Source organism: Falco cherrug, chromosome 13 (assembly GCF_023634085.1).
Source record: "Falco cherrug isolate bFalChe1 chromosome 13, bFalChe1.pri, whole genome shotgun sequence".
NCBI lineage: Eukaryota > Metazoa > Chordata > Aves > Falconiformes > Falconidae > Falco > Falco cherrug.
In genome coordinates, this window is record NC_073709.1 from 23,892,340 (window position 1) to 23,918,859 (window position 26,520).

General features: G+C 40.2%; 1 protein-coding gene across 3 annotated transcripts in view; it reads right to left on the minus strand.

The window, feature by feature from the left end:
* Window positions 1-18,718: 18,718 nt before the first annotated feature.
* LPGAT1 (lysophosphatidylglycerol acyltransferase 1) overlaps window positions 18,719-26,520 on the minus strand; it is a 67,192-nt gene continuing 59,390 nt past the window's right edge. For all 3 annotated transcript variants that reach the window (XM_055725848.1, XM_055725849.1, XM_027809227.2), the window contains one exon: window positions 18,719-24,571. In XM_055725848.1, the coding sequence (XP_055581823.1) occupies window positions 24,420-24,571 (152 nt within the window). In that variant the 3' untranslated portion in view covers window positions 18,719-24,419. The remainder of the gene's footprint in view (window positions 24,572-26,520) is intronic.

A 26,520-nucleotide genomic window follows, 5' to 3' on the forward strand; every position in this document is an offset into this window, starting at 1 on the left:
ATTGTCCTTTTTTTTTGGAGGGTGGGGGTGGGGGGTGGGGGGGAGAGAGAGAGAGATGTCCCTGTCTTTTGGGGAATTTATTCCCGTTTAAGAAATCTCAGTGCTGGAAATTTCTTTTAAGCATTTCTTTCATCAGAAGTATTTTGTGGCCTGGCATTTAAATGCTGGCGGTAAATCTTTGCCCTTGCTGTCTGTCACCTCCAAAATAGTCATCAACAACCACGGCTACCTATCAGCTGTTACGGAACCATCTGTGCAGCCTTTGATCATGTTTTTTTTCTTCCAGATTGCTATCATCCTTCTGGAAACTGAGAATGGGACAAAATGTCGCAGCCATGTTACACAGTAGGGTGACACGTTGTTAGTGGCTACAGTATAAAAGAAACAGTTTAGAGTAGTGGCTGCTGGCACCTCAGGCAGTCTACAGTCCCCAAGTCTGCAAAATCAGGATGATAACAATTATTGTGGTATATAACAGATAAATACTTAATGCCATTGAGACTTTCTCTCTCTGAATGTGAAATCTGATTTCTATGATACCTCATTCAGTTTTGGAAAGGCTGAAGCTCAGAATCTGAGACTATTTTATTTGTTTCCATTTTGGTAATTTCAGTATCATCTCAAACTTAAAGCCTGAAGCCTGGAAATCTGTAATAAAAATCCAAATCGGAATGTAATGTTATGGAACACATTGATCTGTAATTTTCCTCTCTTATTTTACTTGAAAACAAAAAAGAAAACTTGTACCTGAATTGTTGGTTACAACTTTTTTCAAAGAGCCTGATTACTTTTGTTAGAAGCTTATCTCATCATTAAAAAGGATGAAGAGACCAGGTTCTGAAGATCAAAATTCAAGAGCAGCTACACAGGTTACTGATGATTTAATTCAGAAAAATAAAGGAATTTTATAGAAAATAGATGCAGTTTCAGTGAGAAAAAGAAGCAACCCTGATGTAGCTTTGCAGTGTTAGCTAAAAATAACATAACATTTTTGTGGTCAAATGCATATTTAGTTAATGAGATCATTTGATTCAAAGAATATTAGTTGGAATAAATACAGTGCTCCAGAATGCCCTGGAGTTCACTCCCTTTTGTCCTCAGGGAAGTACCCACATGGTGTAAACCCAGAGAAGACTGCAGCTTTGCCAGGGTCCCCAGGGCACAGAGCTCATCCCTTAGCACACGAGTGCATGAAGTCTCTTACTGGCTGCCATCCTGAGAATCTGCTAATTCGATTTCTCAGTGTCTTCCAACTTGTTCTCTCTGATCTTCTAAATCCTGAGAGTTCAGGCAGTTAATGTGTTCTCTGCTAGAGGTGATTATTATATTAATTAGTCATGCTCGCAAGCTTTATATGGAATAGACTTAAGCATTTATCAGCCGCAAGTTACAACGCCACCTCCTAGAATTATGTCAGTGACCCCACAAATAAAATCTCCACCAGAGTTGCTCACTACAGAAAAAAATGATTCTCCCTCTGGCCACAGGGAGCCACACAGCCACCATTATGAGCCCAGGGAATAAAGGAGGGAGAAGGCAAAATCCATAGAGTCTCTCAACTCCACACCAGGAAATACAGAGGTTGATCTCTCCTTGAGGTGACCTTACCAGTTGCACCTGGGCTCCCATTAGCTGTTTTCTCACCGGCTCCTGCTGGGAATCTTGCATTGGTTTTAGCCAGGCATATAGAATGCACATGTAGCAAACTACTTGTACCTACTTGCACACAAAGTAATTAGTGCAGACTGTCATCAGAATTTCTAAGTTCCTTTTTGACTGCAGTTTTAAGGTCACTTTGCAAAATGGAGGATTACCATTAATCTGTGAAGCCTTAAGCAACAGTGGCAGTTGCTTGACCACAGAGAATAATCCAGGTTTTGTGTAATCACCCCAAGTATGTGATTTTTAAACATTTAATTCTCTTAGTACAGTACACCAGTAGCATCATAGACCAGAAGGCCTAATCATTATCTCACACGCCATACATCTAAGATAGTTCTGGTATTAACGTACATGTCTGGTAGCACTCGGCTTAATACTGCTTTCTAGGCAAGGCCATGACATTAAACTCAGCACCATTAGCTTCTTTCTCAAGACCTCTAAATGACTCTTAGAGACAGGACTTGTGCTGCACGTTCCCATTTTCTTCTTCAATGTATTTCTACAAAATCTCAGTTTGGTAAACTGGGTGATCCAAGAAGAACTCACATCTTCAAGTGAGGGAAGAAAAAAATTAAATGAACCAGCAACTTGATAGAAAGGCATCCAGGGAAAAACTCATTAAGGTCCACAGAGGGATCAGCTTTCCTTGTTTTCTCTTCAGCGTATGCTCATTTTTTCCTTTCTCTAGACATAATATGTACACTACAAAGGCAGAAACAAACCTCTTTGGGATTTTAATTCAAAATAGGCATCTAAATAGATGTTCTTTCATTTATTGAGATATTTAACACTTACTGTCACACAAACTCATTTATCAGAGTGCCTAAATCTACATTCTGTCTAAGAGTTTAAATACTGAGATAGTTAATTTGGACTAGAAGGTCTGCTGCACTGATTCTCACTGTGCTGGATTAAAGGAATGGTGATAGTGCCATGGAACTGCCTGGTGTCACATGACGAGTTAATTGTTGATCCAGAAATGGAGCCTGCTAACGCTGAATTTCAGTCTGTTGTCCCATCTGCTGTTCTTTTCTGCCTGCAAATTGAAGTATAGTTGTTTGAAAGTGCAGATTTGGTCTGTAAAACTTATGTCTCAGTCCAAATGTAGCCTCAACTACAAACATCCCCAGCTTTGTCTGAAAGCTGATACTTCCTAAATAAAAAGCTCCACTTCTCTGTTTCATATATATGATGGAGATAAAGTGTATAGAGCAAGGAGTATTTCTCAGAGGATTTCAAGAACCCTCTTTGACCAAACAATATTTGACATTTCGTTTGCCACTCTGCAAGGCTCCTCAGAGGGCTGAACTATTCTCATTTCTGCCATGGAAGCAAAGCCAACATTTCGCTTCCCTCAAGCTAAACAGTGTATGATGGGCAACAATTCAGAATTAATTTGATAGTAATGGAGATGACAACTATTACTGTGAGGTATTTCTGCTATGAACATTGTCATCCTGTCCTCATTTCACCCCCCTGCCCACAGGTTTTGGTGCTACAAGGAATTTGTGAACAGTAGACAACCCCATACACAATGCATATGCGTATACGCTGCTGTCTAGGCAGAGCAGCAACTTTGGACTCAACAGCCTCTGTGGATACATGAGCCCTAAAGTCCCACAAAACTGCAACTCTGGCTTGGAGACAGAAAATAATCAGCAAGGGGCTACAAAGCGCGTAACACACACAGGTCCACAGGAAGTGGCAACTCCTTCTAAACATGAGTCAGGCATAGAATCACAGACTAATTTTGATTGGAAGGGATTTTTGGAGATCATGTGGTCCAACACCTTGCTCAAATCATAGGATGTCTAAAGCTATTTCCATCAGGAAACAGGAAAACATTTTTTTCTGACTCTTTTTCCACTAACTGCCCAAAACAAACTGGCAGTGAAAGGATGCATTCTGTGTACGTAGCTAGGAAAATCAGTACAGGTTAAATTTTAAATATGCACAATTCCTTTCTTTCTAACACTGGTATCAATGCAGAATTAATAGCATTGAGGCCAATATAATGATAAAAATGGACACTGCTGGCTGCAGTCCCTACACAGAGTGGATCTTAATGATTTGATGTTTTAAGACACACACAGTAATTTAGGTCTTGCAACCCTGAGAATGAGGCAAAGTCCTGAAATAATGAATGGTCTAGGGTAAAGAAAACCTGTCTGCAGTCTCTTTATACTCCACTCAGAACAGCCTCACTTCCCTTTATCTTCTTTTCCCCTTTCTGAAAAGAAACGTGATTTCAACCTACCTTGTGTGAGCTGGGCTCCTGCCATGCCAGATACCCCTATAGGTTCCTGTTCAGCTGATGAAAGAAATTTCCTTACCTTTTAATATCTTAACAGCTGAATTTGTGAAATCAGAACTTAATGATGTACTAAGGTATTAACACGACGTCTCAGCTCTATTCAAGTCAATAGGTACCTCATCTCTGAATTCACTCAGAATAGCTAGTGTAGGCGTTTATTTTATTAACTAGACCTGTATCACAGTGACTATAATAGAAAGACATCATCTATAAAAATCAGTTGAAGTATGATACTTGAAAAGCTTCAGGAAACAAGGTGGTTTCAGGGGGCTTCTGTAAATGTAACTTCTACAGAAATAAAAGAATCACTTGCTTGGTCTAGCAAGCAACATATTTGCTATTTCCAGGTAGCAATTATTTCAGTAGACTACAACCAGAATGCAGTTGTCTAGCTCCACTTTTGAGTAAGTCCTTCCTTTCCTTTAAACAAGGACAACAGGAAGCCAGTTACCCACATGCTGCTGTTAAAAATGGTGAAGTTTGTTTTGACAGAAACACTCCCTGTTGGCTTTCCTGTGCAGCCATAGGCAAGTCAGGCACAGTAGCTGTGTGTCAGTTCTGTTTCTCTGGAATGAAACGAGCTCTGTTACCCGCTTCACAGGAGACAGGTAGTGATCAAGATTTTGTTATTTTGATGCATTGCAGCATAGAAGAGCAAGATGCTTTCATTATTAATATTCTCATACATTTATCCTCTAGTAATTTATTGCACAAGTCAAGAATTACTCCTCAAAGAAAGGAGTAACAACAAGCACTGGATTCCTACAGATTTGAGTTCTTTGTCTCCTACACTACTTCCCACCCCATAATAGTAGTGCTGCTGCATGTTTCCCTGGAATGCCCACTGGGCATAGACAGCACACGCTGCAGTTACTGTGCAGCCATCCACAGATTGGCCAGCTGACCAGGTTATGTAAAATGCTTGTGTTCTGCTACTTTTATCTCATGGGGGTCATTAAACGGGGGAGTGTGCCCTCTGTCTAGTTACCAGTTTTTCAGTAAAAAACCTCTTAGGATCACACTTGAGACTTCTACATGATTTAAATGCACCTGAGTATGGCCAATAGGCCTGAAAGCTATGGAGCAGGGGAACAACAGATGGATCAACCACAAAAACCATTTCTCCTTAGGAAACTGGGGATATTTCTGCAATCCCTAATATGTACGATGGAAACACAACATCAAGACTCCCAGACAACCTTCTGTTTTATGGCAATACAATACTCTAAAGGCATTTTAATGTTTTAAAGATAATTTCCATATGCTTGTCATGACAGGGCTGAATTCTTTTTCATGTTCTGGATAAGCATTTAATAATCTCACCTCTTAATATAAGCATTCTATATTTTAAAACTTTTTGGTTTGGGGATAATGCAACATTCCTATAGCATATTTTATTGCAGATTGCTAATATGAGGCAGAGAATGGAGAACATAATTTTGTCTATACATTTCATAATGGAAAATGTCATATATGGATAAACTACACTTCTAAGGCCTTGAAAATATAAAGTATTGAGCCTCATTTTAGAGCTGTCCTTTGTTACAATTGAACCTAGGTTTTTGGTCTTAAGGTCAGTATTCCATTATGCAATAGGCTGATGAAAAAAGTGTAGCTAAAAGTACAAGAAGCAGCCTGTTCTTTGGCCTGGCTAGCTGAAGACAGTCCAAATAGTTATTTTAATACATCTTATTCTTTAGGAGGCTTATAGTGTTGTCATGGTTTAACCCCAGCTGGCAACTGAGCACCACACAGCTGCTCGCTCACTCACTCCCCCCACGGCAGGAAAGGGGAGAGAATCAGAAGAGTAAAAGTGAGAAAACTTGTGGACATAAATAAAGAGAGTTTAATAGGTAAGGCAAAAGCCACACACGCAAGCAAAGCAAAACATGGAATTCATTCACCGCTTCCCATGGGCAGGCGGGTGTTCGGCCATCCCCAGGGAAGCTGGGCTCCATCACGTGTAACAGGAAGACAAACACCATCACTCTGAACGTTCCCCTCTTCCTTCTCCTTCCCCCAGCTTTACATGCTGAGCATGACGCCATATGGCAGGGGACATCCCCTTGGTCACTGGGGGCAGCTGTCCCAGCGGTGCCCCCCCCCAGCTCCTTGTGCACCCCCAGCCCCCTCGCTGCGGGGGCGGTGTGAGAGGCAGAAAAGCCCTTGGCTCTGGGTAGGCGCTGCTCAGCAGTAACGGGAACATCCCTGGGTTACCAGCGCTGTTTTCAGCACAGATCCGAAACACAGCCCCATACCAGCTACTGGGAAGAAAATTAAACTCTATCCCAGCTCAAACCAGGACAAGTGTAGTACACTTGCACTTACAATGTTAGCATTAACAGGAAAGTCATAGGCAAGTTCAGGTTTCCCCCCCCCCTCCCCGAGTATGCTTTTACCTAAGCTAACGGGGAGACCCAGGAAGGCCAACAGCTGTGTGTATGCCAAAAAGGAGTAGTGTTACTGTGAAAGTGCCATAGCAGTAAAGATGTTAGTTATCTCAATTAACGTCAGTCAACATACAAATGTTTATGGAGATGAAGTGATAGGTCATTGTGTCCAGTTGGACGTGACCAATGATTAACCTCAGAAACAAAGGAGCAAGGGTACAATTTAAGTGGATGTTAGACTTTTATAATGATTTTTTTGGGGTACAAACCATTATATTTTCTTATTTCTCTTACATTGATGTGTTTATTAGAAATTGCCTTTCAATCACTTTCTTACATGTTCAGCTTAGCTGTACCTTGCAGCACACTTCCTGGAAGCTTCATGCTTGCTTTGCTGCTATATATTGTGTCAAAGTATCTAAAAATGGATGCTTAACTCTCTATAGATCATTGTAACTACATGGATACGATTTAAGCAAGACTGCAGGAAGAGGCAGTATCTTCTGTTATTCAGTTTAGTAAAATACTTTTCCCAGTAGGCCTTTCCTAATGTCTTTAATAGAAAAACATACTATATAGTTATAATGTGACACCTAATTAGCAAGAATTGGCTTTGAATTCTCCTGCTTAAGATGTGCTGGCCTGCACTATAGCTTTAATTCAGTAAGTTCAGTAACAGCATGCCCATTTGCTCTCTGCTTCTCAAGTGGTACAGATCACTGAATTCTGCACAGTCCCTGTGAAATCAATCAATCCTGTCGCCTGTTGGCTCACACAGACAGCTTACATCAGCTCCATGAAAGGTTTCATTTTTTAAATGAAAAATTCAGATGAATATTACTGCTTTAGCTGTCTGTGATTCAACTACTTGTAAAAAATAGCAATGTCCTTTAGTATTCATTGATTAAATAGTACTGGTGTACTGGAGTGACAATCAAAGAAAGATAACTTATAATTTTGAGTGAAAATAAGGTATCAGTGTCTAGAAAATCTGAGGACACAGTCTGTGGTTGTATGGGATGTGCACCAAGCAAAGAGGAAGCCTAGAAGACATACCACAAGGTGCAGGACCCCAGTTTAAACCTCACTTGAAATGGAATTGTTAGTCCTGTGTTGCTGGGGTGAAAGTCATATGGGTCACATCCAGTGGGAAACACTGACCTGTTACCTAGTCTTTGTAGTTTCACTTTAGACAGAATCACAGAATCTGGTGTTTGATCCCTCCACAAGGTAATCCAGCACATTGTGCTGCCAGAAAATAGCTAGGTTTTGGGTTGGGTGGGCACAAGGTTTTTGTCATTGTTATTCAGTGCAGAACACAAAAGCACAGAGAAGCAAAGTCACTTGGTAGGCCAGAGGGGCATGACTTCCCAGACTTCTGATGCAGTCCAGTGGACTGACCACAAGGCTGCATGTGTTGTTTAAACTATTGAAATGGCCTCCAACATTTCAGTGTTGAAATCAATAGTCTTTTGATGAATTGGGCCTTTCATTTTCTTTTCCCTCCCCCCCCTCCACATTTTTAATCTTTCTCTCTGCTGGTATACTAAGTATGTTTTGAGGTTTCAGACAATTTGGAACATTTTTATTTTTTATTTTAATTAGTAGACATCAGATGACCTGACCCCTTTTATAATAACCAGAAGGGTTGAATAATTGAGATTTGAGTAGTCAAGGTCAAAATATGTTGCTTAATGTACATCTTACAATTATCTAATACTGACTTTATAACACCACAGATGTTAAACTACAAAACCTTCAGAACCCAAAGATCCGTTTTTTCTCTATGAACAAATTAAACAATATATGTTTTTTAAAATGAAAATTATTAATGGCAGAGTAGCATAACACTGTACGTAGCAGCAGTGCATCTGCTCATGTTTAGGTCTGTTCACATTAGCCATAATACTTAGGATAAAGCTGCTTCTGTCTTTAATACAGGATCTGTTATGTCACGGAAGGTTCAATGTCTGCAACACAAGCACAATTACATAACGGCGCTTCACCCACAGTTTCTATTAGTGTGCATTAGTCAACAAGGATAAGAGGCATATGCTTCGTAGGGGTCAGTGTTCCTGTTAACACATTGCATCAGAGATATGAACACACCCACCCATTAAAAAGGGGTCCAAGGAACAGGTGACCTGGTTCTTTTGAGACATTGTTCTCATTCTCCCTGAAAGTAAGAACAAGATCACCTCTGTTTAGTTATGGAAGGTGTTTTCAAAGCTTGATACAATTTGCCAGAGCAGGCTATTTTACTATTATAGTAACTCCTAACTCTGGGTGTTACTTCTGCAGTTATAATAGACGCAGGAGAGAAAAGGGAGATACTAGTCTACATGCAGAGCTGCAGTGCAGCACCAGTTCAAGGCATTGCTTACAACAATACAACTAGAGCATTTGGAGACTCAGGAGGAACAGTAGAAGCTATGTCTCAGAGCAAAATAAGCATGCTCAAGTATGCTTGAATCAGTTTAACTAAACCACTGTAAGCCTGTACATAATTATTTCGATAAAGCTGCTTCCTATCTCTTAATATTCAAATCAACTGCTTCAGTCAAGTTTCTTCCGATTTTTGGAAAGAACAAGCTAGAAGTAAGGTGCTTTATATCAGAAAAGAGTAAAAGGCAGGAAGAGGCACATTGTAATACAAACACTATGGGTCCCCTAGCAAGGAACCATTCAAAAGAGGGCAGGGGAGAGCATTTAATTGCTGCTGGAGGGACAACCAACACCCATAAAGGTGAACTGAGTACTTGTCCCATAACCTCGTCTTCAGTGGTGAGTTCAACAGACCCTTGTCCTAAAGTCTGTTTTTTTCTTCCTTGAACTTTTCTTCTCCTTCTCCTCTAGCTCTGTTTGGTAGCCTCTCAGACCAGCATAGTGAGATCAAACAAGGATTATTAGTCAGCCTTCTGCTGCCTCAATTCTTGGCCTGGTGTGTTAATACAAACTGAAATCAGGGCCCGTTCAAATCAATACGCCACACTCTGAATCTTACATCTGAAAGCATACCGCCCATCTACAACTTTAATGTATAGTGGTGACCACTAGCAGAGAAACTGAAAGGTGCCAGCAGTAAGCTCTTCACCTGCCACAGATAAATCAGATGAGGACACTGAATTAAGACCTTAGTGCTCCCATCCATTGGGGAACGCGGAGGGAGCCAGTACGGCAGACAGGAGAGGCACTGCTGTGAACAGGCAGTTTCAGAGGCTGCTTTTCACTGATTGCACACATCGCTAGGAACTGGCTGCAGATTGTGTTTTAAACATTACCTAGTGATGTAGGCTTGACCTGGTGCGAGAGATTGTGTTTGAGCAGTACTCTTCCACAGGGCATCTCACCCAAGTTAGGCAATCACGTGTCCCAACTCCAGCCTCAGGCATTTACTTTGACATTCATTCCCTCCCTGAAACATCTTTTGTTGAGAAAAAGCCATTACACAATGTAAAAAAGGAATCTGCTAGCCCTAACATTTGGTCTATACATAACTAATGCTAATCCTAGATTCCTCATGACTTAAAAACATAAAAATTAATGTTTTATAAACCTGGAAGACTTTCCACTACAGTGCAATCCCTACATACAGTAATGCATCCCCTACATCATGTTTACTCATCACTTTAAACTAAGCAGCTGTAAATGCTACTTTTCTTTTTAAATTTACCACACATGCACTTACTACCTTTTCTTTCCACTCTTATGCAAATGGTAAAGCAAATTGCAATCTCTAAAAGTCTTTCTAAGTCTTCCTTGTAGACATGGCAGAATAGAAGTACCTTTCCACCTCTTTACCTTCTGTGTTTTACGGAGCTGTCCTGAGATAAGTAAGTGAGCTTTCTCATCATGTGAGGCTTAAGTATGAGCCATTACTTAGCTAAAAATCCAGAGAGAACATTGTCAGCAGAGTTCTTCCCTAGGTCTGGAACAGCATGTGAGCAGGGAGAAAGGAAGGCTGATAAGAGAGCAGCTTCTCGTTGGCTATTTAGCTAGAACATTTATTGTAAAATCCCTCAGTCACTGGTTGAGGACAAGCTCAAGATGCCACAGCTATTGGTCCAAGAAATTCCTGTTTGGGCCAGCACAGCAAGGGATACAGATGCTAAGCCAAGGCCACAGAAGCCCAGGCCTTCCTAGTAAATCTGGTTGATAGTCAGTTTAACAAGTACTGGTATCTACCACAGATGAGGTGAGTGTAATGTAATTAGTAACCTGCTACATCACCAGAGAAAACTCATGACAGCAACCAGTTTGAAAGATCTTTTAAAATAACAAACATGTCCAGTCCAAAAATCTCACCATAGATGTAATAATCCTCTTATTTCTACATCTCCTTTTGGAGAGGATGAAGGACTAACAGTTTAGTACTGGAAACTTCCACTGATGATGCAAGTTGGAAGAAAGATACTCAGTGTCCTGAAGGACTGAGGTAGCAGAGCCTCTGCAGAACCACAGCAGGTGAAGTAATGCTGTCATTCTGTACTATTCAGGTAGTAAGGTATTGAGCAATCCAGGTGCAGCTGGCAGCTACAAGCTGTTCTTTCAGAAATGTTCTCCAACTGTCAAATGAGAAATAGATAGAAATAGCAGGTTTCTCTCTAGCTGCAGCAGATAATTTCTGGAAGGATTTTACATTTGGGAAGTGTTTAGCAGAGGCTTATGATCTTAAAGGAACTGTGGACTTTGCCAAAAGTCAGTACTCTCTTACAGGCTGGCCTGTACAATCATGTTTGCAGCAACTTTTGTTTGGAGTACAAAGAACAAACAATAGCCAGCAAGCAGCCCACAGCCTTGTGCACAACTGAAACCATAATTTTATCCTTCATGCTAAATTTTAGATTCTCCGTGTGCTCTTAAGCTTCTTGTTTGCAACCTAAAATGGGATCCTGGGCATGAAATGTCAATCCAAATGTTGTATCACCCAGTTTTTAGTACCATGGGGATTTGCTTGACTGAGGAAATTCAACACAATACAAATCAGACCCAGTTTAACTTTTCCTGACAGTAATGTTACATTCTGATATATCAAAAATTCTGGTCTATGTTTTATCTGAAAAGGTAGTATCTAAAAAAGACTCAATTATCAACTGTTATTATAAATCCCTATGGGATACAAAGATTCAATTTACCTTCCCAACTAAGATTAATCCCCCAAAAATACTTTGTCCACACCCATGCTTGTACTGCAAATGATTCAGGCAGCTCATGTAGCACAGTGGGAGTACAATTCATTATCTTTTCAGCCCCCTGGAAAATGTACTGGAATACAGGGACCTACCAGAGCACACAAGTTTTTTGAATCAGATATCCAAGTAGATGGTGCCTCATGAGATCCAATCTTCCTAAAACTATGTAGAACTTTGGTCAGGTAGGGATAAAAGCAAATTAATTGTGAAAAGTAAAAAGTTTTGTAAAGGTTTATAAGGACAGGAGAAAGTCACACTATTCTGAATCTAATCTTGAAGGCATTCAAGGGCAGGCATTAAGCCGACAAACTGTAGGTGCTGGGCATACCCACTTAACCTAGGTTGCATTTGCAGAGAGACCCCAGGTGGACAAAGCAAGCTAGCTTTCTATCCCCATCCTTTTCTGAATGAAATTTAATGACCCTTTAAAAGCTATGAGTCCCCTTTCCCATTTCTCGAGCTGTAGAAAATTGTTCTTACTTTCCCACTAATTCGATTTTGTCTGCCTCCAGCTTTTCAGAAATGCAAATGTCTTCCTGGCGAAAAGGAGATACCATCTTCGATGTTTGATTTAATTACTAGCAGTCATTGCACAAGGCAGGAAAGAGAGTAAGCAAATCTCAGTGCAGAGCAGAGAACATACATTTTGCATAATCATGTAAGTCAACTCCTACTCCTCACGGAAACACATACCCAGGACTCCTGCATGCACCTTATTGCTTACTCAGTAATTTAGTCTTAAGTAACAGCTATCATCACAGTAACACACCCAACCATCTTCGAGGCATACATTGACAGCAGTGACATAAGAACACAGGCTTTCATTTCAAAGAAATGTGGGGTGTTTGTTGTTTTTTTATTTTTTATTAAATTGAAATACCATGTTTTTTCTAGGAAGAAAGTCTATGTACCATCTCACATCCTGATTCTGGAAGATATGGGTGTTAAATAAAACATCTTGGATTAACAACATTTAGTCCCTTCACTAAAACACAATGCTTTAAAATTATTAAATAAGTGTTTAAAAAATATTTTTATAAGAATCATAATTAAAAATCAATACAACCCCAAGCATGAAAGGACACATTACGAAGAGCCAGAAATGGATTCTGAGTTGCAGCTTATTCAATTGTCAGGTTTAGGCACAGGAGCCTTATTTGCGTTTGTTGTCATTTACTTTCAGCCCACAGCCTGTGAAACTGTTGTGTGGTGCTGCTTCAGGGCACTCTCTAACCGAGTGCCACACACAGTAATGACAACGTAATTGACCACTTTACAGATTGGGCATCTCTTATTCCTTACAACCATCGATGTCTTTAAAGAATTCTTGATGAAGTTAAAACGTTAAGCTTGTACGCCTTTCTCAGATTATAGCATAGGGGAAGACTGGTTGATTGAAAAGATGCAGTTTTCTACAACTCCTTTTTTAGTGTCGACCCCTCTCCGCCGCCCCAACAGTTTTAGCCTTCTTAACCTTCAATAGCAGACGATGCAGCAGTTAGAAGAAATAAGTATAATTAACTGTTAGCAAAATGTATTTTATTTCCCTCCTGAACTGCAAACACAGAACTATTAAAAACTAAAAAAATCTTGTCATACTAAATTTCCTAGGTGGGTGCCACACTTGTACATTACCTTGTCGCTGTAACACATGCTTCTGCTATCAAGGGTTATTGCCATAATCTGGAGGCTTCCATGCAGTGCTGCGAAGCAAGGAACTTTTTGTTCCTGCAGTTTTGTTCATTTAGCTATGGCTCTGGCCCATCTTACTACGCAGCTTATTCTTGACTCATCGTCTGAGCTTACAAAATACGAGATAAAAATAGATTATTGTTCTATCTAAATTCCCATAATCCTTGTGCTCATTAAAAATAAAGTCATGTAACTGTTCTTAGTCAGGATTGCACTAATTAGTGAAACTGGCACTTCTGACCTTGTGATATCTACCTTTAATAAACTCAGGTTTGCTGTGCTGCCTGCATTACCATATGCAGCACATACAATACCTCCTTGCACAACAAAGTGCTGGAGAGAGACATGCAAACCAGAAAATAAAGATCAGGAGCTTTTTGCATAGTAGTATTTAGTTTTTCCACATCTTCACCTTTTGGCTTAAAAATATTTTGATTTTATTTTCATATGATAAATTAAAGGTCCGTAAATAAAAATCAGAGGCCAACTTTTCATAGATCAACTTTAGGGAGACAGAGCTGCTCCCCAAAGAGCTCTCAACCAGTGGCTCTGGTTCAGGGTAGCAGCACATGGGTTTCTATAAACAACTGCTCGGGTCTCCAAGATTTCAGGGGGATACCAGCAGAGGCTTATTAAACTTAACTTCATTTGAGTGGTTTTTGCTTTGCTTTCTGAAGACAGACAGACTAGGATGAAGAAAGTAGATTCCCCATTAGCTCACTTTACCTTATGGAACAGCTTCATCTTTTCAGTCGTCTTCACTATGCAATAAAATTAAATGTGTGTATTTTTGTGCAGGAAATTAAAAACTAATGGCAGAAGATTTTTTCTGCTGCAGCTGCTAACGTATTTACTGCTTGATTTATACACGTTTCACTGGAGTCAGGAAATCACTAATGGTAAATCCATTAATAAATCTAATCCTCTCACCATCAAGCTGTATTTAAATAAATTATACTGATAGGACAATCAATTCTCTGAATGTTATAATAAAAAGCAGAAGGAACTTAACTATGCAGGTGATGGATCTACCAGAATGAGACCAGACATTTAAATAGTTCAGAGAAAGCCTCAGTTGTGGTAGGCTGACAGAGGTATATAAACCCAGGAAAAGTAGAGAAAAAAAAGCTACATCAGGGATTTTTTTGTTTAAACCGCCTCATAACACAAGAGGGAAGGAACAACCAATGCAAAACCAGAACATTTCTAACAAGTTAAGCTTTTTCTGAAACAAAGCGGACTTTTGAAAGTGCTTGTAAGTGGCCTGCAGGACTCATTGACCTCCCCAAGCTCAAAAAAATATCAGAACAACAAAACAAACCCAATACTGAGGAAGCAAACTAAAAGAAAAACAACATAGGGATATAAATTTCAGCGGGCCAGGACATAATCCAGCTTCTAATGGAAGGGTTCGGAAGAAAATTCCTATATATAGCAAGGTTACTCGATGCTCATCCACTCCAGGGATCCTTACAATTTTCCCTGAGGCACTTGTTCTGGCTATTCTGGGTGTGAGGATAATGGCTCAGACATCTCTGGGGCCTCATTCTCTAGCTCCAGTCATCTGTGTTTATGTAATAAAGGAAAGCATTTTAATAGTAACTCCAAATATGAAAATTATTGAGTAGGCTGAAACATTAGTACTGTATTTGTTGTTGTTTCTTGTAGAATCAGGGTCTTCGCAAGCCTGAAGTAGAAAACAGAAACATTGTGTTGAGAAGTTACAAGCCTAAAAAAATAATTGGCCATCTATCTACTAATAAAATTGCAAGTTTCATAGACTTGCAGGCCAGAAACCATCATGACAATTACCTAGTCTAGTTACCTGCATAATGTAGGTCGCAACCTCCCACTGTAATTAGGCTAAACAGTACCTACTTCTATTTCAGCTCTGTAATAAAATATTTAAGACAACAGTTTTGATTTCAAGACTTGAGGGATGGAGAACTGAGCACATACCCAAGGCAGAGCTTTCCCTGCCTTCCTTGTTCTGAACCCGGCTAGATTTTGCACTGAATTGCTGCATCTTAAATCTTTTCTTCCAGACTGCAGTCCATGACTGACAGCACCTGCTGAGTACTTGTACATAACAGAATTGTATTTTACTCACCTTTGGATAAACTAAGCAGACTAGACTTTATTCTTTCACTTAAATAAGTTTTTCCAGATTACCTTTGTAACTTTAATTGGCTCTGTCTGGAGTCTTTTAGAGGGTGGGGTGGTATAGCTTCATGTGTGTGTGTGTAAGTTTATTCAACAGCTAATGCTAAAAATCAGTCTTGATCTAGATCCTTCTGTTAGCACGACTGAGAGACTTGTGTAAGGGGAACACAGTAGTAGGTGTTACAGCCAACCTTTGGAGACTGTCATCCCATTCATGTTCTGTCCACTTAGCAAATACTTAGCTGTCTGCAAAACATACTACTGTTCCGAATGCTGGCTAACAGCTTCAGTGTAAACATAAAACACATAGCACGCCTCGTGAATATCACCACAGGGCAATGGCTGGAGTAAGAAAACCCATCAGCTACAATTTTCAGTGACAATGGAATCAATATGCAGTATTGGAATAAACAGAAGCGGGAGAAAATTTAGTTGCCAAAAAATAATCCAGCAGTAGTTCATCAATGCTGTTTCAGCAACTATTACTGCAGGCTTGTGGGCAATTAGTTTTAGGACTCTACTGGTCTATTAAGATAATATTTATACTTACTTTTGTCATCAGTTTTGTCTAAGAAACTTCCTAGGAAAACAACCCCACCCTAATTATAGTATATGAGGTTCAGCTCTGAAGGCTCTTACAATTGTGCCTGTCACGCACAGGCCCCGTAAGCCGTTGGCTGTGGTGTGACAGAGCAGAGCACGGCACATAAAATGTTCCACTGCCTCTACCAGCTGCGAGGGAGAATTTACTCAAAGCAGCAGCAACCCTGTCTCCCCCGCCCCATGCCAAGCCATTGGGTCTGTTCTGCAGATTTTATGTTTGCCATTTTCAATGCAGGAAAATCACCTTCTTGTCCAGTGGAGGGAGTGTTCCTTCTTGTTCAGAAGGATGCGTAACATCCTGTGCACTTCAAGATACAGGTGCAGGACAGCCCTTATCTACTCGGTCTAGCCTTCTACCCTTCACATACTTGCCGATGAGTTAAGATGCAATGTGTCGGCCTAAGAAAAACACAGGCATAAGGGAACACAAGAACAACCACAAAAGCATCTTCAGTGTTTTCAAAAGTGTGGAGTGAGAAGAATATCCAGCAGCTTCACCTTGGGAGAAAGCTCTGGCAGGCTGGGGGGTTCACAGTGCTGCTGCACCTATCACCACCTCCTCAGAAAAGGTGTGTGCAAGAAAAGAAGGAAACAGGCTTGCTGACTGGACGTGTTGGTGGTAGGTGCGGGTGTGACTGAAGTTACTGAGCAGGAGTGTTTAACGTTGTTGCATCTAAACCCGAAGTTCCAGCTTCTAACCTCCTGTGCGATGGAGTCCGCTGCTTCTGAGGGGAGGGCCAGTGGATTAAGGACAATGATTCTTCCCTAGAAAACAGGCAAAATTATGGGGCAAGGGAAAAGAAAAGAAGGTCCAAGGTGTGGCAGGCCGATGAGTTAAAGCGCCATAGCTCACTCAGAGCAGGGAGTGTGCAGTTTCACCAAAGACATGACAGCCAGGAGGAGCAGTGAGCAGCCAGCCACCCCTCGGAGGTGAGGAAAACCGTTCCAAGGGGCTGGGCAGCATTCATTTCAACTCACCAGCCAGCCATCTGTGCCTAGCCTAGAAACAAGGACGCTCTGGGGAGGGAAAGGCTAGTTCATCAACTTTTCCATCTTGCAGAGCCATTTTGAGTCAATATTCAATATATGGTCTCACTAATGCTGCAGACCAAACTCCTACCACCCTCTGCTTTTACTGGGCATGATCTGCTCAAAGGGTCAGATCTGCCCATTTATTTATTTACAAGTATTTATTTACAACGGAAACTCATATGCAGACATCAGGTGCCAGTCTCTAAACTCTTTTCAGTGCCACTGTCTTCTGGGATCATTTCTCTTCCTGATAGACATCTATTGTGGCGAGATGACCTTCCTTCTGCTTACTGTCAAACACACCCTTTACGAAGTGATGTGGAGTACTCGGTGACTTGTCCTCATAAATAACAAATCGGTAGAATAATATCATTTATGAAAATATTGTCCATTGTTAAACAGATCTGCAGAATTATACTAGTTAACTGCAAACGGAAAATTTTCTTTTCAAAAGCAATATAGTCTAAACTGGCCTTTCCTAGTTTCTCTCCTTCAGACTCTCAAGTGAGATTACAAAGTATGAGCTATATTCTGTCATACCGTAGTTGGCTGCACTTGCCATCTCAAGTTTAGATCCGTCATTTTGTTTAGCAAAACCATTGTTGCTTTTTCCCAAGGCCATGCCCACGGACCTTACTGACCTTAGCTTATTGCATAGGCCTAGAGTTTGATCTTACTTATCCTTGTCACAATGTCCACTTTTTTGGAACTTTCCCAAATTTTCCAAGGTAAACTTAAAAATCCAGTGAGCTCCTTGCCATCTTTAATACTCATAGATCAATTATCCGTTCCTGTCACCCTTTAATACTTGTGCAATAGCATCATTTACAAATTCTACAATTATTTTTTTTTTTAAAGTAAAAACATAAGCAGCCTTTCTTCAGCTGCACTAGATGCTAGCACTAGCTGCTCTGAATTTCCCGATGTATCGCTTCTCCAACTTCACGGAGAAGTCTTAACCAAACCAACTGGCTAATTCGGTACAAAACCAGACTGACGTTAGAAAGGACAACTGACTGAAGAGACCTCTTCCTTATTCCACAGAGAACCTAAGGGCATACTGGAAGTTTAAATACTTACAGATTCTAGCTATATAAAGATATTAACAAGAAAGCCTTTTTTTCAGAAAGATACTGTGATCTTGGAAGGAAAGAAAAGGTGACCACAGCGCATAACACATCTGACCACCTGTGGTGCCCGTTTTTGCCCACGCTTCAGACCCCCAGTCCGCTGCCAGCCCCATTCTTACAGCTCTGCCCACTACACTGCCGCTTCTTCCAAAAGAAGCCACCCGTTTACAGTCAGCCTGGAAGTTACGTACTCTCTCCCACGTGCCCACGGGCTAAGTGTGCTACGTTATGGTATAGCTGAAGCTCACAGCAGCTCTCAAAGAGGCAGGAGGAGGAGGAGGGAGAGAAATACCTGGAACCGAACAGCAGCAGTTCCCCTGGGCCCTGAGCTAACCTGCGGCAAGCCTTTCAGTACATTTCACAGGGTGAATTTTTTCAATCAAGAAGGAACATTTCTTTGTAAACTGGAGTAAGCGCACATTACATTCACATACGTTTTTTATTTGCTGCCTCAGCTGAAATTACTGATATCTAAATATGCAGAGCATCCTTTCAGAAAACTTCTGACCATGACCAGAAGAGTAAAAATACAAGATAGAGTCCTGAGAGATAAAAATTTATTTATATCTGATCAGCATGTCATGATATGGTCACAACTCATACAGCTGACATTCTCATAGCCAAAAGAGGGATGTCTTTTCTTTTTAAAAATACATTTTTCTTTCTGGCAGGAAGGATTTTTTTAAAACAAACATTTTGTACTAGGCAGGAATTAAAAACAATGGCTTTTTCAATATGACAACACGGCTGGTAAGCACTGGATCCCCCACCAGTGTCTTAATATTCAGATTTCAAGTCTTCCCTCCCACTTTCTCCCTCCCACTCCCCGATTCCCCTCACCCCTCACAGAAAAACACCACACAGACAAACCAAGACAAAACCCAGAAGGGAAACCAAGAGGTAGACGTAACTACAACCATGGTGCTTGTTTTGGAAATTGTGCAAGATGTCTTACTATGCTCCAAGGAGTTCTTTTTTTCTTTGTTATATATTGCAATATTACGCACCAGCAGTTAACATGAAAGGCAACACGGAGCTAAAGAGCTATCGCTAGCGAGAGATGCCAGGGCCACAGAATGACGGGCACACTGTTCCACTTGATATTGCTTTGCCTAGCTGAAGTTGTTTAAAAACAGACCACTCTGTTCAAAAATATATGTATCTACAAAATGATTACAGCCTTGATTGCAAAAGGTTTGCATTCACATCTTTCTAGGATGGTGGCAATCCGGGGTTGATGGCCCGGGTTCTGCCCGTGGCATGCCCTCGGCCCTCAGACACTTCAGGAGACTCATTGCTAAGCAGTGACCTGCAGAGAAACTGCAGCCTGAGCACCAGCAGTTTCCAGCGGGTGCTGGAGGGAGCAAGTGCTGCAGAAGCTACTTTCCCCCTTCCTCCCTACTGCTTCGCTCCTCCCCGTACCACTTCTGGCATAGAAACATTTGTTTCTGTGCCTTTCCTCGTGAACACTCCAATAAGCAATGTTATCTACCACAAATTAACACTGCAGCTGTATCACGAAACAAAGCATTATTTCACTATTAGTTGTGTTTATGGTAAGCACAATAGAGATTGTGTATCTAATAGATATAAGCACGATAAATACAACCATCAAAGAAAAAACATCTCATCTATTAAGGATTAGAAGCACATTAAATCCTGAAAAAAAAACAACCCAGCTTTATTTTTGCCACACACCAAAAAAAAAAAAAATGGGGAAAGACATCTAATAACCTCTGTAGAGAAATGCTGCTTCTGGTTTCTGTGTACATTTCTGAAAGGTATCTTGGGTGCTGGAAAGATTTGATTAAAAAAAATCCAATGAGAACAAATTCAATAAGAGAATTCCAAACACAACCAGCCCTTTGCAAAATCACAAAAGGCTTCTGCATCCATTTTATCACACAAACCAAAAATGCAGGTAACACAGAAGGAAAGGAGAGAATCGGAGGTGAAAATAACTGGTATCAAGAAAACCAATTTTTGTCATACAGAATGAACACCATTTAGAGTAATTTTAAGGAACTTTAATAGGACAGTTGTTCAATGAATAATTACTTCATCCAATTTTAAAATAAAAGGTTTAATTTTAAAATGCATAGAATCCTTTTAAAGATTTGTTTTGTATCACAGCCAGGTAGTCTACAGTTTTCACAGAAAAAAAAAAAGCTGCTCGGAAGTGTTCATAATGTATGCCGACATTTTAAACCAGAGAACGGTTTCAATTTTGCTCTTCCAATTGTTGTTCTTTTTAAAAAAGTGTAAAAACTATCAAATACGCAATTTTGAAAAATAACCTTTTATTTCATATGGCTCCATTATTTCCAAACGATACAGTCCCCAGATGTGTAATTATTTTGTGTGACTGTATCAGATCACCACAAAATCTCCAGCTGCCTATCAGGAGAACGCACCCAACCCCGGACTCATGATTTGGAAATCCCAGTTTGAAGTACCTTTGGTCCCAAAATTTTATGTCAAGGCAAAGCGGAGCAGTTGAGTCCTGTCACACACAGTGATCGGTATCTGTATTATCTTGTACAAACAGGTGAAAAAAGTGAACAGCACTTTACGGCAGTGTCAGACAAAAAAAGTTACATCATTTGCAAAACAAGTGAACAATGAACGGTACCACAGTGATCATTGTATTTTTACTGCAATAAGATGCATCTTCTTTTGATGCTGGGGCTGCAGGAGCGAGAAGGAAGCTTATAATTTTCCAGCATGCAGGTTAAGCTGAAATAGCGCTTTTCAAAATCTGGTGAGAGCAGCTTAAAAAAAAAAAAAATCCCTCCTGCAAGAGACATCGTTACTGCAATACTTGATAGAACCGTATGTAGAATACAAGAGAACCTGTAAGGAAAGCGCGCTCACCAACGGGCACTGAAGAAAACGCTGCTCGTTGTGAAGGAGCAGACACTCCTCATGTCATGGGCTTTGAAGAGCAGCAACGCTATACCATTAGGACTTACATCGACTCAAAATGTAACAACTTGTTTATGAACAATTAAACATAGAAACGTACAGATGTTTTGTGTGCAACCCTGGCAGAGAACCATCTTTATTCACAATAGGCTTAAATCGCTGTGTTCTCACTTCTGTGTGCAACAGCATTTTTTCTGTGAATTTTTCATTCTTTAACACTTTATACATTCTTCCATTTTATTTGCCCCTAATATAGTCAAACATACATTAATTAACCATTTTGTGATCAAATGTAGGCTTCATTAACACCGTTTTCTACCAAATGCATTTTGAATGCTTCAGAAGAGGAAGCCCATGGATGGCTCAGCAAAATGCCCACTACATCTGTGACACGAGCCAACTGCCAGAAGGTAGGACTGAACTGCAACCGACAGGAACTGATGTTTACACACTTGCCTGCTAAGCTCCAAACAGTCTTGACCAATAATGGTATTATTAGCACAGAATCTCCTCTATGTTGTATCCATTTTGTGCTTTTCCCTTAATAGAAAAACTTCTTTTATCCAATTTATTCTCTTTCATGAAGCAGCATCCAAGTTCATGCCGGGAGGGTACTTTGGAGTTTCCTGACAATGGTTTCATTCCACTGTCATCTACAGCAACTCAGCCGTAAGGAGACAACGCCAGGCACTCTTCACATTTTCCAGTGCAGGCAGGAAAGAAGCCCAAGACCTAATACTACTTACTCACCTATCGAAACAACAATCAGTGCTTGAAAACAAATGTCTCACGATAGTAAAAGAACTACAGAGGAATGAACTGAAAATGAACAGGACCAGATAAATCGAATGATTATCTGAAACATTATTGCGCATTACTAATTTCTTTAGGCAGCATGTGAACACTCACTATTGACTGCAATCCACTGGAAAAAAAATACTGCATTTGAAAAAACAGTGTGCTCTTACACAGAGTTCACAGGGTCTATAAAGAACAATCTCCTGATGTGAGCTACTGCTGTGCAATCTGCTTATATAAACTTCCCTTTTTATATCACTCCAGTCTGTCCTAGCTCAAAATAAAACCAGCTGTACTATGGGCATCTCTGGGGTTCTGATCAAACCACCTAGTAGAGGACAGAAATAAGTAGCTTGCCATCTGCAATTTGCAGTGTTGCGAGTCCATTTACGCCCACATGCAGCACACAGAACCACTTTTGGTAACGGCGCTGGGCTGTCCCAACACCCTCCTGTAAAATGGCAGATTCAATACATTCATTCCATCAGCTGTACTTTAGCAAGAGCAACAGGAAAAGAAAATACTCCCAAGACTGCCTCCCTTTCAGGGCATACCTTTCTTTAAACTGATTTTACATTATACCAGAATTCAGGTGCGGTGTGTGACTGGGTGTAAAGAGCTGGGATTTGGAAACGGTGTCTTATTGAAAACATGAAGCTGTAGGCAAACGCTGCCCTTTCCCTGGCAGCCGCAGTGATTCTTCCCAGTCAATGAGGGGACTCAGTTCAGGGGAACTTACTATGGGGTATCATTTTGCAACCATCCCCACTGAGCTACCTTAGGATAAAACTACTGCTTTTGGGGAGGCAGGGGTGGCATATTTGACCAGGTATTTTTCCATTAAGCCAGGGAAATTGGCATTGCTTTGTATTTTAGTATGCTCTCAGCTCCCCCCGCAAAAGGAACACGGGCTAGCTTTCATATTCTGCACACCACCCACTGTGATTCATGTGGCAGGAGCGGGAGAGCAGGGGGATCAATACTGCTAACTCAGAGCCAAAACTACCGAGGGCTGGCTTTGTTCTCAGTAAAATTACTCTGTAAAAGGCAGTGTGCCAACATTTGAAGTTCTGGCTATCCTGCTTGTATTTAGAGAGATTAGTTTTATTTTAGGAACAGCTCTCTCAAATCTGTATATAATCACATGAACATAATGCCAACTAGACCTGCCAGAAGTACGGCCATACATCATAGGCATCCTTTCAAAAGCATCCTAACGTGTCTTCTGTTCCAGTTTGCCCTTCAATTCAACTCATCTTTCTTCCAGTAAGATTTCAGCACAGTGGTGAGCTAATTAATACTGCCCTCCATGTAGTTACTTGGAGTATTTACCTTTTTTTTTTTTTTCAGTAGTATCTTCCTATGGATTTATGATAGCAATTATACCTATTTTTAATTTTTAAAAAACTAGTTTTTCTTCTATTACTCCTTAGCAAAACATTAAGATGATTGGCATTGAATTATTTAAACTCTCCCACAAGTATATTTAGCGCGGTTGCAACTAGCGGGGAGAAAAAGGCCTCTATAAACCACTCAAAGGTCACCTTGGTTGGACTGCAGTATACAAAATACAAAGGTGGCTAAAAATCACCAGCAGCACCAGCAGACCTTCAGAAACAGCTAGAATTGCTCTGCCTTCCAACGGGTGACAAATAAAGGTTTCCTCTATTCCCTAAGTTTTATGCCTTTCCTTCACTGTATTTTCACCTTTAAAAGTGCATTTTCAAAACTGATAATGATCATTAAGATGCATTCTGAACAAAAAGGGAAAATTAACCAAGTGACTTTGTATTTTCCAAGTTTTCTCATAATATGAGATACTGGTAGCACATGGAATTCAGGGAGCTGGTGGTAAGACCACAGCAGGGATGGGCTGATTCATCAAATGTGGATAGCTTTTAATCACACGATGCTGCTGCAATGCTTTTTTGAGGACTGATTCCTCACAAAACACACTTGACGCTGGATCTTATTTGGGTCTTGGTTTTAGATCAATGTGTCTAATACAACAACTGCTGACTGCGTAGCCACAAAGATACCACCACCAGCTCTGCTGAGTATCTTTGACTCCAGCACAATGAGTTGCAATAAAGTACAAGTTGTGCAAATGAGGAATCTCTACCACACCAATGCTGTACAGACTACTGAAGAGACGAGTTGCTGAATTTTCTGAGCTCTAACTACAATGCCAAGAAATACTGGCGGTGACAGAGCTTTCTTGTCACAGACATTCTTCTACGGTGGTTGTACAATTGCACCTTTTGTCCAAATGCTGAATTCGCTTAAGTGTGGGTGAGAGTATACATTTTTAAAAATACAGACAATTCTTAAAATAATACATCATCAGGTCACTACGTTACTGATCTTTACTTTTAGTGGAGCTTAAAATTCCCCAAAGAGAGGCAAGAGTCTGTCCAGTATTTTCCTTTACTCTTGAATATTCACATTTGCACATACAACATGATACTCATTTGCAAGAGCCTGGATTCCCACTGTGTCCTCAGGTCCCATTCCACTTTTAAAATAGGCAATGATAAAAATACTGAAAGATACAGTACCACATACCGCCTGACAAAAATGCAAGTGATTGTATGCCAACTAGCCACAGGTTACTGAGGGTCATCTCCCGAGAAATAGCTTTTGTTTGACCCTGCAGTGGAGGAAAAGCTCCTAAAAGAGAAAAGAAAATGCATTTAATGCTTCTGAAGCAGGAACGATAGCCTAACGCACGATTCCTTACCATCACCGTTTGTCCCAGCAACCATGCCCACAAACAATTAGTTGGTTACTTCTGTGCTATTTAAACTTTCAAAAAATTCTCCAGCAGTATCAGTTGCCTTCAAGAAAATATAAAAAAAATCCAAACAAAAGCCCTTATAATTATTAAGAATAATTTTCATTTCATTCCTTAAAAGCAGCTGTCCTCACTGTAGTCAACTTTTGCAGGGAGAACCAACTGTCAAGTAAGTTTTCTGTGTAATTTTTGAAGTTTTAGTAACATCTGTATGATAAAATTGAATGGATTCCATATTAAACTTCACAGTTGCTTGGTAATGGTTTTCTATACCGTGAAGCAGCAACACACATATATTCTCAAGGTTCCTCTTGAAAGTATAAATATACACACATTTTATTTTTTTTTTAACAACAGTTTCCTTATGTTGTTTGAACATTCATTGGCCAGCCAGTCATACAGCCTCAGGAAGCACTGTGATTTGCCACACAGTTTTCCAGAAAGATTTTACTGAAATGCCTGTTTAGACAAGAGACTGGCAGGAGATAACAGCTGACAATTAAAAAAGTTCACTTTTTCCTATTTTGACATTTTCTGACCTACAACACTAAATTAAATGTATCTTGTGAATGCATCAGTTTTATGATAAGCAGATTGTTTGCATATATTTACATCAGCATACTAAATAATTTGCATTAAAATTTACTGAGATGCACAAAGCTTAAACGATACGAACCACTTTTGTTGTTGTTAATCCTGAACAGTGGATATAAAAACTCTAAAGATACCAGAGATGATGTACTTGCTGCAGCATTATGGAATCACAGCTACTCATACAAGAACAAGAGATGAATGATTCAAAGAGTAACAATATAGCAGTGTCAATTTTTAATCTTAAAACCCACACAATTTAGGCAATTAGATACCATCAGCAGCTGATCTCCACACTTCATATTTGCAATCACTGGAGGAATTGCACAAGCATTTAAGACAAAGCCTTTTTTCCTGTATAAATGCTCTTAAATTAAAAAAAAACCAAAACACACCAAACCCAAATGCAACTTTAAAAAAACCTAAACAACCAAACCCTAAAAAAACCCCGTGATAAGTCCCATCCTCCTTTCCCCATATGCATTTTCACACATGGGCAGATTTGCCGCACCATTTATTCCCCAGTAATTCTCACTGCTAAGCTTCCATTAGTCTGCTCTACACTACACTTGTTCTTCCATGGCCCATTTGTTTTTCTGTACCAACACTGACCTTTGGTTTAAATAACTTTCTTTTTTCCTTGGTACAGATAGCAACTGTGTCTCCCCCACCCCAACTCATATCTTTCAGGGAAAACAATCCTTTACTTCCCTAGCTGACACAAGCCAAGCACTTTTAGCTGTCCTTCACAGGAACAACTCCTTCCCCTTAATCACCTTAGCACCTATTATCTGTCCCTCTTCCCAGTTCAGCTGGTGTTTCTTGAACTGGGATGATGGACCTGAACACAGAATTTCCAGATGAGGTTTCAGATTTGATACAAAGAAAAGTATTTCCACAGCACTAGTGAAAACCCTCTTCTGTTGCCCCGTACGATGACATGGCTTACTTTCTTAGTGACATCACCAGCTGGCTTACGATCAGAGTGAATGAGGAGCATGACGACTTCAGTATAAAATTACTTATTTCCAGCTGATAAGCTCCTAGTTTACAGTTTGGGTTTTTTTAATTAGTCTCCACATGCTTTTGTCCTGCTGAATGTAATCATTTGTGTTACTGCAGTGTTCAAGGTTATCTTGCTGAAGACTTCAGAGAAATCATGAACTTGCCAACATGAGCTTTTTACTAGCTGCTAAAATAGGAGTCTGTACTTCTTATTCATACAGATATTAAC